Genomic DNA, 18,108 nt, shown 5'->3' on the forward strand with positions numbered 1-18,108 from the left:
CAGTGGCCGTGACCGCGCATTTTCAGTGACCAACACTGAGCCAAACACCTTAACTATGCTCCACTGGACAATTGGCCCCATGACGTTAGTCCATCCAGTCTACGTGTCTCTAATTGAGTCCGTCCCCCTGCTCATCGGCCAAGACCTGCTCTGCCACTTCGAGCCACGGACATGATTTCTCACTCGGACGCTAAGTTAATTAACTTTCACCCCCAGCCAGCCTGAAGAGTCTCACCAACAAACACTTATTTTTTGGAACACTGGCTTGATGCCCAAGAAGGTGAGAACCCCACTGTTCAGTGGTTCCCCATGAAGCCACAGGGACATCGGTTCCTTTTGTCTGGGACAATGGATTGAGCACGAGCGACATACACAGGAGGTGGAAAGCTACTGTAGCTCCGGGGGAACGAATCACAATCTACACCAAATTTCAATGATGTATGATATTTTAAAAACATGCATGAACGTTCCCAGTGTTACCATCACAACAGCCCCACTAGTGATTGTATTTCTACAAATTTGAATGTCTGATGTCAAATCTGTTTGTCAACTGAACCAGATTAGACGTTTCATCCCACACAACACAAATGCCTCATTGCAAATATTACAGTGGTCTCAACAAGCACATACAATTGAAACATTCATTACAGGGATTAAAGTGGATGTGCGCATGACTTGTTATCATAAATCCAATAATTAAAAATTTATCCCACTGGTTGTAAACCACAAAATAATCCTAGAATGGAAAAGTAACATTAAGAGGCGGTCTATCTTCCCTTTTGGCCCCCGGAGGGGGGTGGGGGTACCCCCATTTTGGCTGGACATGAAGGCCGGAGCCCCCTTTGTTGTGCACGCTCATTCGACCAACTTGCCGAAGACTGGCTCAGCCAGGAAGCCCCACTTCTCACCACGAGGTGGCGAGGACACATCAGACCCTTCCCCGCCGCAGGGCACCCTGCCAGCGCCTGAGCTACCCTTGCGGGTGCCTGGGCAGCTCACGGACAAGCTCTGTTGGGAAGGAAGCGGGCAGTGCACGTCTGCTCCGAGCGTCTTGCGAACAGCGACACCCGGGCTCCGGCCGCCCTGCCTTGGAACTCTTTTTCCTGCTCTTCCTTTTTCCTTCATCCTTTAATGCCAGATCCACCTGTTCCCCGTGCGGACCGGACCGGCCAAACATTCGAGAGATCGACTAGCCTGCCCAAATTGTGTTCCACGCACGTAAATCTAATTTGCGTCTACTAGTACAGTTTATGGCATATTTGGGTTTAAATTAATGAGAACAGGAACCCCCAGCTATTTGCATAGTCATCCCATGCTCATTTCCACCCTCACATCACAAGTCAGTCTCCTTTACCAATGTTCGTCTGTCCTTTGTTTTGCTTTTCCCTGCATCGTGCCCCTGTAGATTCTCCTGTTAGATCTCATTAAATTTTCGATAAAAATTCACTACCTGTATCATTTGTGTGTGTTTGGGTTCGACAAAAGACCTCTGGTTATCGAGAACTCTTATTTAATTCCTGTAGCAACCTTAAGATTAAGGGGTTTTCGTAACTTTGTCCTGACGTTTTACACATCTAAATAGAGACGTGGTGCCCCTTTTACGAGATAAAATAATTTGATTTTAATGCTGAAATTTAAAATTATGCTAAACCGGAAGTAATGTAGGCGTGGCTTCCGACTTATTTTTTTCTCCTAAATTAATTATGTTTTTATCCAAACCAATATACGCTACACTTGTCGTGTTGTTACCTAAAGCTGTGATTTCGGGCACCCCCAACCAATGTCACAATGAGAAACATTTGCAGTGGGCTCAGGAATACATTGGACTTATTTTTTTTCGCAGTTTTATTCACTGATGAATGTTGCTGCTTTGAATGGTTCAGATGGATAGAGATTTGGATGGTTTGTTGTTGGCCACTATATCCCACCAAGGGTGCAATGTTAGCAAGGAGGTGATGTTTTGGGCTGGACTAAGGGGAGGGAGAGATGGTCGACTCCTTTATGGTTTCTGAAGTTGTCTGATTGACCTCTGCAAAATATGTGGACTTTCTAACTGACAATTTCATACCAAAGTATGCAAATTTTAAAAATGTGCCTTTGACAGTACAATTATTCTCATGCAAAACACACCATTCTATGCTGTAATACATGTCATTGAAGATTCAGCTGCTTTGGGTATAAAGGGAGAAAAACTCATCATCCCCTGACCTCAACCCTATTGAGAACCTGCTTCAATTGAAAATCTTTGAGGGTGGGTGGCAGCATATCACCAAACAGCAACTTTGGGAGGAAATACTTGCATCCTTAAATGAGACACAGGCAAAAACGATCCATGGACGATTTTAATGGATGAAAGAGTAGTTGATTTAAGAGGGACTCCCGTGAAACTGCATCAGCAAATGTTTTTTTAGTGATCTCAATGTAATGACAGTAATCTGACATGATTTTTTTCTTTAACAACTACTTGTTGAAAAAAAAAACGGGTTGATAATAATTTGGAACACAGTAAATAGCATAACTGAGTAATTTTGCAAAAAATGAAGTGTTGTTATGATGGGCTTGTTCAAAATAAACAATTATTCCAGAAACTAATATACAGTTGATTTAAAAAAAAAAAAACAAAAAAAAAACATTCACTCTAAATTGCAATGACCGTTTAAGAAAATGAACAAAAAGAGATGTCTAATCATTTGAAACAGTGCATACGCAACAGGGAACTGATGTAATAGTTACATGAAGTTGCTGAGTGCTTCTTGTCACTTCTTCTAACCCCCAGCGACATGAATAATGTATGCAACTCTCGTAGAGTCTAAGTGCACAATCAAATGCTCAATAAAGACAAGTAGACAGAAAAGGCCTCTAAATTCAATATCATTAGCACGATGTGCTTGTTGATTCTCTCCCTCTTGCCTGGTAAAAGAAGGCAACTGCAATAGACTCACAGACCACGTCTGAATGTTACCATGGAGACGGCAAGAAGTAAAACCCAAACCAGAGACTAGAGAACAATTAATACTGTTTAAGTTTCTTTGTATATGATAAAAAAAATAAAGGTTTTGTGTAGATTATGTTTTCTGTCATATAGGCCTACAAAGAACCTCAAACAATTTTGCCTCTTAGAATAAGAAAAGAGTATGAACGTTGTTACATAGAAAGAAATAATGAATGGTGCTAGATTGTAAATCAAATGAAATCCAAGATGGAGAAATTATTACACATGGAGAGTAAATAAATACTTAAATAAATAAGTAAGTAAGTAAAGTACATCAGTAAGTTAGCTAACAGCTATCTTCATGAATATTCACTGTGTGGTAGTGTTTGAGGAGCAAAGCACATATTGTCCACACAGAGGAAAATGACAGTTAATCATCTTTATTTATACAGCGGAACCTCGATATAACGGATATCGGATGAAACGGACAATCAGAACTGAACAATGTGTCGAAAAAATAGTTTCCATTTGTCGCTTAAAATGCCGTTGACAAAGTCTGTTAGTTTCACAATTGGGTACTATTGTTTACTGGCGCTATGGCGCAATGCAGGCAGAGAATGAGACTGACGTATTTCCGGGTCAAAGATATACCTGTACAATATGACTAGATCCACTTCCAAAAGAGGTGCCTCTCGTGCCTACGTGGTGGCCATGTTGAATGTGGGGCATTAATGGGATGATGGTTATATCGATTGTCTATTGTGCGTAGAGAGAGAGAGAGAGAGCGACATGGCTCTGAGGACTACAAAACACTGTCTGGAACATACTATTTTTGGTACAGTAACTTTTTTTTTTTGTCAAGCTGTTCACCTTTAGCAATGGAAATTCGAACTAGGAACCACACTAATTGGTCGCAGCTCATGAAAGCGACTTGCCTATGATGAGTACTATACATCAACAATGACCAAGCACACCAGCGTGGTTAGTTTGGATAAAATGTGAAACTTTCAAACATTTTCAAGCTTTTTTTTTTATTTATTTACGATAACTTTGTACTGTACTGTGCACTTTAGGCCATGAAAAACAAACTATGAAACAATTTTGTACTGTATAGTAATATGAGCGCTTTTGGCCTCAAAAATAAAAAATAAAAAGTGATTCCATGTAATGGACAAGCAGCTAAATTGGACAACCCCAGGCCCCTATTAGTCCGTTCTATCGAGGTTCCACTGTATATAGGAAACATGACTAAGAATAGGACCCACAGCTCAAAACATGAGCATGACAGAATGTGCATGTAAGTGTACAAAACGTGTATCTATTTGTGTGTCTGACCATGGCACTAATGGTCTCTTCCCAGTCAGGTCTCTCTCTAGGATGAATGTGAGCCAGTTCAGTCACAACGTCGTCATCCTCCAGATGCAGTCCAAGTCTTGGGCCCCTGCATGCATCAAACACAACACAATAAATCTTTTGACATTTTTGCACCTAATATAGAGTAATATACACCACTCTCTGTATGATCCATACTGAGGAGCCCTGGACATTTTTTAGATATGAGTGATGGCGTTTTAAATGCTTTACACATACTATATTTAAAATAACTTCTTCATTGTGTGTGTATATATATATATATATATATATATATATATATATATATATATATATATATACACACACACACACACACACACACACACACACACACACACACACATATATTATCATCTATATTGCCGGCACGGTGAACGACTGGTTAGCACATCTGCCTCACAGTTCTGGGGACCGGTGGGTCAAACAGTGAACAAACTTATACAGTTGAATTTTTAAGTGCTTTTCACAGGAAAAAAAATGCAACACAAAGCACTTTGCCATCCATCTATCCATTTTCTGTACAACTTATCCTCACGAGGGTCGCGGGCATGCTGGAGCCTATCTCAGCTATCTTCAGGCGAGAGGCTGGGTACACCCTGAACAGGTTGCCAGCCAATCTCAGGCCACATATAAACAAACAACCATTCACACTCACATTAAGAACAAGGGTGTTGTGCAGAGCTGTGGGACTTATAGAGGAATAAAGTTGATGAGCCACACAATGAAGTTATGGGAAAGAGTAGTGGAGGCTAGACTCAGGACTGAAGTGAGTATTTGCGAGCAACAGTATGGTTTCATGCCTAGAAAGAGTACCACAGATGCATTATTTGCCTTGAGGATGTTGATGGAAAAGTACAGAGAAGGTCAGAAGGAGGTACATTGTGTCTTTGTAGAGCTGGAGGTAGCCTATGACAGCAGTACCCAGAGAGGAACTGTGGTACTGGATGCGGAAGTCTGGAGTGGCAGAGAAGTATTTTAGAATAATACAGGACATGTACGAGGGCAGCAGAACAGTGGTGAGGTGCGCTGTAGGTGTGACACACGAAATTCAGGTGGAGGTGGAACTGCATCAGGGATCGGCCATGAGCCCCTTCCTGTTTGCAGTGGTGATGGATAGGCTGGGCTGACAGATGAGGTTAGACTAGAATCCCCGTGGACCATGATGTTTGCAGATGACATTGTCATCTGCAGTGAAAGCAGGGAGCAGGTGGAGGAACAGTTAGAAAGATGGAGGCATGCACTGGAAAGCAGAGGAATGAAGATTAGCCGAAGTAAGACAGAATATATGTGCATGAATGAGAGGGCTGGTGGGGGAAGAGTGAGGCTACAGGGAGAAGAGATAGCAAGGGCGGGGGACTTTAAATACTTGGGGTCAACCGTCCAGAGCAATGGTGAGTGTGGAACGGGTGGAGGAAGGTGTCAGGTGTGTTATGTGACAGAACAGTCTCTGCTAGGATGAAGGGCAAAGTTTATAAAGCAGTGGTGAGCCCAGCCATGATGTACGGATTAGAGACAGTGGCACTAAAGAGACAGCAGGAAGCAGAGGTGGCGGAAATGAAGATGTTGAGGTTCGCTCGCGGAGTGACCAGTTTGGATAAAATTAGAAAAAAGCTCATCAGACAGCCAAGGTTTGATATTTTGGAGACAAAGTTAGAGAGAGCAGACTTCGATGGTTTGGACACATCCAGAGGAGAAATCGTGAGTATATTGGTAGAGGATGACGAGGATGGAGGTGCCAGGCAAGCGAGCTAGAGGAAGACCAAAGGGAAGATTGATGGATGTCGTGAGGGAAGACATGAGGGCAGTTGGTGTTCGAGAGAAGGATGCAGGAGATAGGCTTACATGGAAAAGGATGACGTGCTGTGGCGACCCCTAAAGGGACTAGCCAAAATGAAAGGAAGATTCACACTCACATTCACGCCTACCGGCAATTTAGAGTCGTCAATCAACCTACCATGCATGTTTTTGGGATGTGGGAGGAAACCGGAGTACCCGGAGAAAACCCACGCTGGCACAGGGAGCACAGCACTTTGCATTAATTCAAATATAAAAAAATAAATCAAACCACCAATTATTACTTAGAAAACTATGCCAATCATTCGTAAAATTGCATTTATAGCTATGATTGCAGAGCTGCCAACCTATAAAAATTCACATCCAGAACAATATTTGAATTTCCATATTTTTTTAAATTACGTCCTGAACATTACCATGGGACAGTTATTGTTGTATGTTATGAAATAGGATGAAAATAATTGTGCATACTGTTCAGTTTCACTGTATAATCATTACTCTATAAATGTAAACGTTAATAAATTATGGCTTCAATGTTTATTATTTTACTGTATTTATTGCATCAATCTTGTAATGGTGGACGCATTTTGCAGCCAAATGTCTTCTCTTGAATGCTCTTTTTGTTTTGACTCTGATTAGCTCCATAATTTCTAAATTAAAATTTCTAAAATTCGTCCTCTAAATGCTTCAACACAACAAATTTGATCGAGCGCCTCAAGAATGCACACGAGGAGCATGCCGCGTTCCAGCAACGCAGCGTGGGGGAAAAAACAAACTCTGGACAACACCCGTCCATATAGCTGGGACAGTGAGAAAGTTGGAGTAAGCATGTCATTAACAGTATTTATTAAAGTCATTTAATTGCAATAAAGTAATTTAATTACAGTAAGCTAGCACCCATTATTTCTGTCATGTTGTAATGTTGATCTGACCTAAACTTATGTCAGTGGCCAATCCTTGAATGCCCCCTAGAGGTCATTGGTGTTTCAACTTTTGTCTAAAATGCTCGAGAATAGCTTGAGCTGGGATGGGCTCCGGCACGCCCGCAACCCTTGTGAGATAAACTGTACAGAAAATGGATGGATACATTATACAGTACACAAGTATATACAATAAATGAACAAATCATGTAAATAGACACATTGCTCCATCTTGTGATCGGACCGGTGATCGGTTATCGTTTTTTTAAAACTTGCTGATCGGTGATCGGCCCCAAAAATCCTGATCTTGTAAAGCCTAGTGAAATCGTCTATAGACTAATGATACTGCAGCACTCGGAAGAGGCCCGATCTTGGTTCACTTCACCCTGGCTTTGCTGCAACACGAAGTCCCCAGAAGATACCTGCTTTCATTCACTACACCCAGACTTAGTGACCTTTCCGACCCATCCAGCAACAATTTTTGTGAAAAAGCGACTACTTATTTCCATGCCAAGAAACAGAGGAGTAGACAAAAGGAATTCGGTGGACGGCAATCACAGAGTCAATAGCGTTGAACATTGCCGGAAACATGGTATCCACTTACGCAGTGCGAAAGCAGTGATTTATTCACATGTTGGAAACTTTTGATGCAAGGTATGCACTTCCTAGTTGCAAATATTTTGCCAAAGTCGCCTTGCCTCACAATGTACAACTTTAAATAAGACAAAGAACCATAAAAGCTGTATAGGGTACAATAATATTGCAAATGGTGTCTCGGTCCATATAGAAAGGTGACTTTATGTTCTGTTTGCTATTTATAGTTTTCGATTCAAAGTATACTGCCAAACTTAAAATGCAACTATTTTCCTTTTTTGCCCTAAATAATGGTCATACATTTCTCAACAGGCATTTGCCACACACGTAATTTAGCAAATGCACTTCAGAAGCAATTAGGCATCAATTAGCTCAGCCAAACACAGGCAAGGAGCCAATGTCAGTGTCTGTTATTAATCTTTATGAAGTTTATCATGTTTACAGTTCTGGAATGAACACACATGGATGTATTCCACCACTAGACTTACCAACCCCTACCAGGGAATAATAGTATACTTATTTATTCATGTTTATTTATGTGTGAGTGCGATATAGCATATACTGTATGCAGTAATAAGTGAATGTAAATGTGTGGCGAAAAAGGCTCAAGCTTCAGCTAAAAAAATATATAATTTTTTTTAAAATCATGAATTTGAATTTATCTGAATTTGTATTCCTGAATTTTTTAAAACAATATTTATATACTGTACCTTTATTAAAAAGCACTCCTTTATCCCTAATCAATCCGGTTTCCGTATTAACTTCAAAAAAGATTTTGTAATAATTGATGTATCTGTATTTCTTTTTCTATAGTATGGCTAATTTTCAGTTTTTTCACAAGGATGGAAGAGTTAATTACATAACATTAAAATCTATGTTCCAACCATAATTCCCCGAGTTTTAGGGAAAGGTTTTACATACGACAACAGGATTTGTTCCCAAAATGCTTTAATTAATGACATGAGCTAATCTGAATACATAAATTGAGATGAACTAGAAATGTGATTAATCCTAAATTATGTGTCAGTGTTGGGAAAGTTACCTCAAAATTTTTTAAATGTATAAATTGCTCCGGAAAGTAATTAGATACATAAAACAACATATTTCTCTTTCTCTCTCTCTGAATTGTACTCCCTTACTTTTGAGTTGGTTCCCCACAAACATCACTTCTCAATCATTCATTTTACAATCATATATGGACGGTAAACACAGTAAGGTCAATACAAATCTTTGGGACTACTTTCCAAATTAACCTAACCTAACCTGAGTTCATCCAGCCCAAAATATTTGGAGTTGGGTGTAAAGTGAGGCTTTTCTGTTTGGTGCAGTTTATTGGGCTATTTAAACCCCATTACCTGGTACTGGATGACAGTGGAAGCTCCTCTGTGATATGAACTAGTTTTAGGTAAAAAGGATGAGAGGTTTATATGGAGCTTTTTGTTTTTTGTTGATACAGCAAAACTGCCTTTGGCCATGCTCACACAGCGCAGGCCTCTCATTCATTATCAATGGAACCCATCTGCTGCTGCAGCAGCCACAGTGGGACAGCAAAAAAAAAAAAGTGAGGGGGAAAACTATATAGTATAACATACTAAAACTCAATGGGAGGTTTTACGGAAATGCTGCGCCCAATAAAATAAAATCTGTACGTATGTGTTAGTTCTATAAAGCTCTGTGTGAACTTTACAAACTACTGTATAGGGTTCAAACAGAATATTTTTCAAGCATCCAGTCAATTTAACTGGAATGTCTGTTTGAAGGCGGTTATGTTAGTGAAAAAAAAAATCTGCACCTTCAAATATTCAACCTTGCCCACTTATTAACACAGATTAATACTTAGTTGAGCGGCTAGGAAACCCTGGATCAATTCAGAGAATTTAAATAATGTAATGGAGTCAAATGATATAACGTTAAAAAAAAAAAATAAAGATTTCTGAACTGGAAGAAAGTGCAGTAATGAGGTTTTCCTGTACTTGAATGGTTAAAAGGGGTTAATGATCACTATTCAAAACGGAAATCTATTTCAAGCAACATGCAGCCTGATTGTTAATAGGATCCTCAAAGGCAAGTTAAAACAAAACAATTACAAAATCATAATGGTTTACCTAAAATAAAAATACAGTTTCTTACATGTAAAAAAACAAAAAAAATCATTATTTTAGTGTACAAGCAAATTGAATCTTACATCGCCTGATTTAGAATCTTAAAGAGAGCTTGGTTGCTATAGCACTTGCCTCCTTACAGGTTGGGAAGCACAAACAAACTTTAGGTGGCTTGGCCTGGGTGTCCAACTTGGCTCAATCCACTTAAATTATGTTCATCGAGACAGACACGGCAACTTTCACAGAAAGGGAATGCATATTTTTTTAAATGCGAAAGTAACTGCAGACTTTCTTCAAATGAGCCAAACAGAGGTATCGCACAATTACCTTTCCAGCCTTGATGTCTCTGCTTTTCACTCATTGGCTTTTTGTAGCCATACTGAACCACTGTCTAATGTATGCTAAGCTACTGCTGCCATGGTAACCCTGGGGCAGGATTTAGACCTAGTTCAGGACGTTAGAACAGTGTGCGGTGAGCAGGTGGGGGCTGAGCTAGATGAAGGCTACACGAAAATTAAAGACTGCTATTCATACTCACATTCATAGGCTACTGGCTACTTGGATGAAGGATATGTGTATGTACAGTTTGTAAACTGCTAAGAAGAGTGACAATATGAGCAGCAATGGTTGAAATACAAAGGCAAGTAGATAATGTATTGCAGTAGACTTAATTTCCTCTACACAATACATTTCGAAGGAGATACCCGCAGAAGGTGTTGGAGGTGTGTTATAACTTATTGGTGGAGTATTACAACAATTAAATGTAATCTGGAAGTGATGAGTGACATCCCACGTGCATGCAGCAGGGAATAGGGAAGCCTCCATTGCATGGGAAATCGTGCCCAGTAGCAAACAAGAATAATTAGTGTTTTGTGTGTATTGTTTTGTCTGTTTGTGTACGCTCCAGCCCCTTTGCAAACAGTATTTGGCCCTAAATGTTCTTGAGTAGCTTTTTTGGTGTGCTATAAAGCATTGCACATGTAAATGCTTAAGGGTGTATGCATGATGACAGCGCACGGCTATCTCGGTGTGAGTATAACGATGACGTAACTGGCTGAAAGCTAATGCACTTGGACCGTCAATGGAGACACTGGTAGTTGAGTTGCAAGTTGAGGGGGTTGTTCAATTAAAGGAATCTCCTTTCCAATGGTGACAGTTATTAATGCCTGTCACCTAGTTACTACAGGCTGCAGGGATGTGGGTGGGGACTAAATAGGAGGTGTGATGGTGACTGTGCAAATTCATTCTAACTCAGCTACACTGCTCGGGCATGTCGAGCAATGCCTCCTCCTCCACGTTCTCCTCACCTGCATGCATATACTGGCCTCATTCATCATTTCGCCTCAAGACATAGGTAAAGCCAAGTAACACCCTCTCCTGTCATAAACACTCCAGCACATGTATGTGCACACTCATAAAAACAGCAAACTGTCACATCCTGAGCAGCTGCCTCTCAATCAGTGGATGACACACATGCACATATGCTGTCACTACGATTAACACTTCTGACTACAAAAAAAAACTAGCATGGGTAACCTAAGCACAACCGAAGGTGTGGTCCTCTCCTAATGTATGCAATCACCTCCCTCGTTGCTTCACTCTGGTGCAAAATGTTTGGAGTTTCATGCGTGTGTGTGGCTTCGTACAGTAGCCTTACCTGTCTAAGATGTCAAGGCTGGATGTGGCTGTGGCTCCCAGCACTCCGAGCGCTGCACTCCCCACCGCTGCGGCAGCCCCGCTGCCTGCCTCCATGATACTGACTCACTGCAATGTGTAGCCTGCCAAGAGATGTCGAAAGAGAGCGAGAAAGAGCGAGAGAGAGAGAGAGAGAGAGAGAGATGTGCAGCCTGCCATAAAAATGGGGGAAGAGAGCAATAGAGAAGGGAGAGGAGCAGGGGTAGAGAAGGAGAAGGAGGGGAAAAGACCGATGAGATCAAATAAGTCATATGTATACTGTAGATGCAAGAGCAATGATGCTGATGGCTGGGGGGTCTAACACACAAAAAAGGCTTGTTGTCATTTTGTCATGGGGATAAAAGTGGGTAAGAGAAAACCATTAAATGTATATATATATATATATGACAATGTATATAGTCCGTACATCAAAGAATTCCTGCTAATAGAGCTTTTGACAGCAAATTTAGCAGTGTTTTCAGCACATGGAGATTCTGGCCAACAAAACTACAACAACGTAAATCAACAGTTTAAGCAGACACATCGGCTGCACTGCTTGGTATCCTGTGGTGTCTGACGTCTCTATCTTCGACCAAGAATAAAAATAAATAAATAAATAAACAAAAAATAAAATTAAAAAAGTCAGTGCTTACAGCCTGTTATTGCATTTTATGCATTAACTGTATTTCCTTCCATTAAGTTGCAATTTGTAATTGCACTTTGTAATAGCACATTTATTCAGTTAGCCCTTGGTAAAGTAGTTATTTAAAAAAAAAATATATAATAGTACATGTATTTTCATTATTATTTTTAACTGAACTTTACTACAAAATGTTTGTTGAAAAGTAGCGCAATAAAACAACGAGGAATAATTGTGATTAAAAATCGTGATTACAATATTCCTCAAAATAATCCAGATATTTATATAGGCCATAATCATGCAGCTCTAACTCCCGTCATCATAGTGTGCACTCCCGTATATTCCCCCGTTCATTTGTTTACATACTTTCTGCTCCCACCTGCTCCCGATGACCTTCGCTACCGCTCCTGCCCAATCCCGTCATTGATGGTAAAATGCACTCCCCTCCCGCGGGAATCCTGCGGGACCCACTGGACCCGGTGGTAATCCCCAAATTTGTCAGCCTCTAGTATACAGTACTGTATATAAACCTCATATATAAACATACAGTATGTACAGTGGTGTGAAAATGTTTTTTTGTTTGTTTGTTTGTTTTTGCATGTTTGTCACACTTACTGTAAATGTTTCCCATCATCAAACAAATTTAAATATTAGTCATAGACAACACAACTAAACACAAAATGCAGTTTTTAAACAGTTTTTATCAAGGAAGAAAAAAAAAATCCAAACTTACATGGCCCTGTGTGAAAAAGTGATTGCCCCCTAAACCTAATAACTGGTTGGGCCACCCACAGCAGCAACAACTGCAATCAAGCTTTTGCGATAACTTCATGGAGGGAACAAAGGACAGGACCCAAAATGCACTCCAAAGTCTATTTTGTTTTTCTTCAGCCATTCAGAGGTGAACTTGCTGGTGTGTTTTGGATCATTGTCCTGCTGCAGAACCCAAGTTCGTTTCAGCTTGAGGTCACGAACAGAACATTCTTCAGGATTTTTTTGGTAGATAGCAGAATTCATGGTTCCATTTATCACATCAAGTCTTCCAGGTCGTGAAGCAGCAAAACAGGCCCAGACCATCACATTACCACCACCATATTTTACTGTTGGTCTGATGTTCTGTTTCTGAAATGCAGTGTTACTTTTACACCAGATGTAATAGGACAAACACCTTCCAAAACGTCCAACTTCTGTCTCGTCAGACCACAGAGTATTTTCCCAAAAGTCTTTGGGATCATCAAGAAGTCTTCTGGCAAAATTGAGACGACCCTTCGTATTCATTTTGCTCAGCAGTGGTTTTTGTCTTGGAACGTTGCCATGCAGGCTCTTTCTGATGGTGGAGTCATGAACACTGACCTTAACTGAGGCAAGTGGGGCCTGCAGTTCTTTGGATGTTGTTGTGGGGTCTTTGGTGACCTCTTGGATGAGTCGTCGCTGCGCTCTTGGAATAATTTTGGTCGGCCGGCAACTCCTGGGAAGGTTCACCACTGTTCTCAGGGTTTCCCACATATATGATTAAGTGAATTTTGGCCGCCACTAATAGATTTAGCTGTTATCTGTTTGGGCCACAGCTGCCCCACTAAGGCATTTATCAACAACACACAGAAAGGCCGCCAGCTTCTCTGGGCCCAAGCTCATCTAAGATGGACTGATGAAAAGGGGAAAAGTGTTCCGTGGCCCGACGAGTCCACATTTCAAATTGTTTTTGGAAATTGTGGACACCGTGTCCTCCGGGCCAAAGAGGAAAAGAATTATCTGGACTGTTATGGACGCAAAGTTGAAATGCCAGCATCTGTGATGGTATGGGGCTGTGTTAGTGCCAATGGCATGGGTAACTTACACATCGTGAAGGCACCATTAATGCTGAAAGGTACGTACAGGTTTTGGAGAAACATGTGCTGCCATCCAAGCAATGTCTTTTTCATGGACGCCCCTGCTTATTTTAGCAAGACAATGCCAAACCACATTCTGTACATTACAACAGCGTCGCTTCCTAGTAAAAGAGTGCGGGTACTAGGCTGGCCTGCCTGCAGTCCAGACATGTCTCCCATTGAAAATGTGTGGCGCATTATGAAGCGACAACAGAGACCCCGGACTGTTCAACAGCTGAAGATGTACATCAAGCAAGAATGGGAAAGAATTCCACCAACAAAGATTCAGCAATTGGTGTCCTCAGTTCCCAAACGTTGATTGAATGTTGTCAAGAGAAAAGGTGATGTAAAACAGTGGTAAACATGACCCTGTCCCAGCTTTCTTGGAATGTGTTGCAGCCATAAAATTCTAAGTTAATGATTATTTGCTAAAAAACAATCAAGTTTATCAGTTTGAACATTACATATCTTGTTTGTAGTGTATTAAATTAAATATAGGTTGAACATGATTTGCAAATTATTGTATTCTGTTTTTATTTATGTTTAACACAACATCCCAACTTCATTGGAATTGGGGTTGTAATTTTTTGAGCAATTAAGAACACAAGTATATATAGTAAATGAACAGGTCATTTAAATTGACACATTCCTCCCTCTTGTGATCGGATCAGTGTTCGGTTATCGTTTTTTTAAACTCGCTGATCAGTGATTGACCCCAAAAATCCTAATCGTGTAAAGCCTATTAAATATATTTGTATATTGAAGGAAGGACAAAGTGACAGCCAACCACAAACTTCCCTTGGGGATGAACAGGGAGACGCATTGGCAATCGTAGGCTGACACACAAGTCTTTCTTCTTGCAATGAGGTCACCCTTGATGCGTTAATATGCCAGTTTTGGTTGGGGTGTTCAAGTGTCTGCATATTTGTGTTATGCTTGTTCAAGGTTACTCGAGCAGAACAGATGGCCGCCACCATTTAGTTTGACCTATCACCCCAACTTTCCAAACTACTTCAGTTTTGATGTACTACTGCAGCACAAAAACAGACTGCAGTTTCAATAAACATTAGATGCAATAAAATATAGCTTGTAGTTTACGTTTCACCTCTGCCAACATAAATGTCTAAAACTTTGAAGGTAAAATGCAGACCTCAAAGGCATTCTGAAATTAACTACGCCAAAGCTAATCTTGGGACGGGCTTGGGATTGGACCGATTGTGGTTGCACCTGCAAAGTTGTAAAGAGTAACAGTGTTGAAGATATTTGAGTTTAACGTAATCCTACTTAATATATAAAGTATAAAGTGGAAATTTGCCATGCAGATGGTTCATTTGTGCTAGGGCTGGAAACAAAAACAAAACAACAATCGAATAACTCAGCTAAATCGACTTGAAAAATAGGTTGACACAAAATTTCTGCCTCGGAGCTGCGCCGGGACCAAAAAAAAAAAAAAGACAAAGCTCCGCCTGGAACCCATGTTTCACACAGAGTGGAGCAGGAGGAAGTAGGAATGTTTGAGGAAAATAAAGACAAGTGTTCCTCAATGACGTCATATAAATGTGTCACACGTAAACCAGTTTGAGATTGAATTCAGCACCTGCGTCCTGCCGCGAGCACAGAGTTATGGTATATAAATATAGCTATACCATATCTATGGCCGCAAGTGCATTAGAACACATTTAGAAACCAACTGGAAGAGAATTACAGTCCAGTCACCCTGAAATCCATGCACAGGTATGCGTGTTAAAGTTTTTAAAAATATAATTTCTATCGATTGTTTAGCGTCTATATGTCTGGTACTTTCCTGCTGTTTTCCTACCCCCCCTCACCGCTTTGCATCTGTGTTGGATATGCCTGCCACGATAATTACTATGTTGACTTATCGTTCGATGAATAAAACGGACGCAATCATTTTTCCGGACTTGATAAATGGTCACTGTTGTGGTGAGCCGGTGTGCGGATCACACAGTGAGTCAACAGAGTTGGATGGCTGTCATTTGCCACTAGTGGCCTCATGGAATGCCGGCGGACCAGTACACTCTTGCTGGTGTTGGCTTCCTCTAATACTCCACAGCCTTGCTCCCTTTGCAACGCCAAGATTCCCAAAAAAGACACTTCAGGGAAAGTTGACTGTTTGTTGTGTTCACGAGTTAATGACTAGCCTGTGAGTTAACGAACTAGAGAGTTCAGGAACTAAACAGATTGCTCCACCACGGCAATGTAATTTAAAACATCAGAGCTCCGCACCGAGGAGTTGTGTGGGTGGGTCCCAAATTAACACACACAATGAGGTTAACTGTTTATTACGCATAACCTCAGGTGGCCCGCGTTATTCAGCCAATAGTTGATTACAGCCAACGTCAACTGACAGGTGAAGGGCTCGTCTTCAGCGGACCAACCACACAGTAGCCGGGTTCACATGGAGACTTTTTTTGATCATTCTGATTGAAGCTCTCTGGTCAAATGTACTAGCGGATCAACTCTTGTCGCCGATGTTACGTGTGCTTCGCGGTTCCGCTGGTACCCAAAACCAGGGTCATGACCCGCAGCACCTCAACGGGAAAAAACAAAAGACACGGGTGATCTGATGAGCAAAAATGTTGCATACACGTAAGAGTAACAATAGAGGATGTCCGCTCCAGCGGTAGGTAGAGTAGCCAAATATTGTACTCAAGCAAGAGTACTGTTACTTGACAATAATGTGACTCAAGTAAAAATAAATAGTCCTCCAAGAAAATTGCTTAAGAGTAAAAAGTACACAGTGAAGCAATCACTCAAGTACAGAGTAAATAGTAACTGATTTTTTTTTAACCACAGCATGAACAAAGTAAAATGCGAATGTCCAAATTCGGATGTTGCTGTGTGTGTGTGTTTGTATGCGCAGTCAAAACTAAAAAAAAAAAACAATCTGCAATTTACTGAACAGTGTTTTCTAAAGTTATCAGTGAGCTGAAATTAGACTTTACACCGATCTGATCGGCTTGATCAGTATCGGCCGATAATTTGCATTTTATGCGGATCGGCTTTAATCTCATAATTGAATACACTATAAAGACAAGATATTTAATGTTCAAACTAATAAACTTGATTGTTTTTAGCAAATAATCATTAACTTGGAATTTTATGGCTGCAACACGTTCCAAAAACGCTGGGACAGGTGGCAAAAAAGACTGAGAAAGTTAAGGAATGCTCAGCCAACCCCTGTTTGGAGCATCGCACAGGTGAGCAGGCTAATTGGGAACAGGTGGGTGCCATGATTGGGTATAAAAAGAGCTTCCCTGAATTGCTCAGTCATTCACAAGCAAAGATGGGGCGAGTTTCACCTCTTTGTGAACATGTATGTGAGAAAATAGTCGGAACAGGTTAAGGACAATGTTCCTCAACGTACAATTGCACAGAATTTAGGGGTTTCATCATCTACAGTCCATAATATCATCAAAAGGTTCAAAGAATTTGGAGAAATCATGTAAGCGGCAAGGCCGAAAACCAATGTTGAATGCCCGTGACCTTCGATCCCTCAGGCGGCACTGCGTCAAAAACCGACATCAATCTGTAAAGGATATCACCGCATGGGCTCAGGAACACTTCGGAAAACCAATGTCAGTAAATACAGTTCGGCACTACATCCGTAAGAGCAACTTGAAACTCTACTATGCAAAGCAAAAGCCATTTATCAACAACACCCAGAAACGCCACCGGCTTCTCTGGGCCTGAGCTCATCTAAGATGGACTGATGAAAAGTGGAAAAGTGTTTTGTGGTCCGACGAGTCCACATTTCAAATTTTTTCGGAAATTGTGGACGTCGTGTCCTCCGGGCCAATGAGGAAAAGAACCATCCGGACTGTTATGGACGCAAAGTTCAAAAGCCAGCATCTGTGATGGTATGATGCTATGTTAGTGCCAATGGCATGGGTAACTTACACATCTGTGAAGGCACCATTAATGCTGAAAGGTACATACAGGTTTTGGAGAAACATATGCTGCCATCCAAGCAACGTCTTTTTCATGGACGCTCCTGCTTATTTCAGCAAGACAATGCCAGACCACATTCTGCACGTGTTACAACAGCCTGGCTTCACAGTAAAAGAGTGCGGGTACTAGAGAAATGTGTGGCGTATTATGAAGCGTAAAATATGACAACGTAGACCCCGGACTGTTTATATATTTAAAAAAAAAAAAAAAAACGCTTGATAATAAGTAGTTAAAAACA

At 40.9% G+C, this 18,108-nt stretch overlaps 1 protein-coding gene across 7 annotated transcripts in view; it reads right to left on the bottom strand.

Moving 5' to 3' along the window:
- Window positions 1-18,108, bottom strand: part of arhgap32b (Rho GTPase activating protein 32b) — a 117,689-nt gene that overhangs the window by 72,001 nt on the left and 27,580 nt on the right. For all 7 annotated transcript variants that reach the window (XM_061752286.1, XM_061752283.1, XM_061752284.1 and 4 more), the window contains 2 exons: window positions 11,374-11,563; window positions 4,268-4,373 (listed from right to left, as the gene is read on the bottom strand). In XM_061752286.1, coding sequence (XP_061608270.1) covers window positions 4,268-4,373; window positions 11,374-11,468 — 201 coding nt within the window. In that variant the 5' untranslated portion in view covers window positions 11,469-11,563. The remainder of the gene's footprint in view (window positions 1-4,267; window positions 4,374-11,373; window positions 11,564-18,108) is intronic.

This window comes from Phyllopteryx taeniolatus, chromosome 17, assembly GCF_024500385.1.
Source record: "Phyllopteryx taeniolatus isolate TA_2022b chromosome 17, UOR_Ptae_1.2, whole genome shotgun sequence".
In the NCBI taxonomy this organism is placed as follows: Eukaryota; Metazoa; Chordata; class Actinopteri; order Syngnathiformes; family Syngnathidae; genus Phyllopteryx; species Phyllopteryx taeniolatus.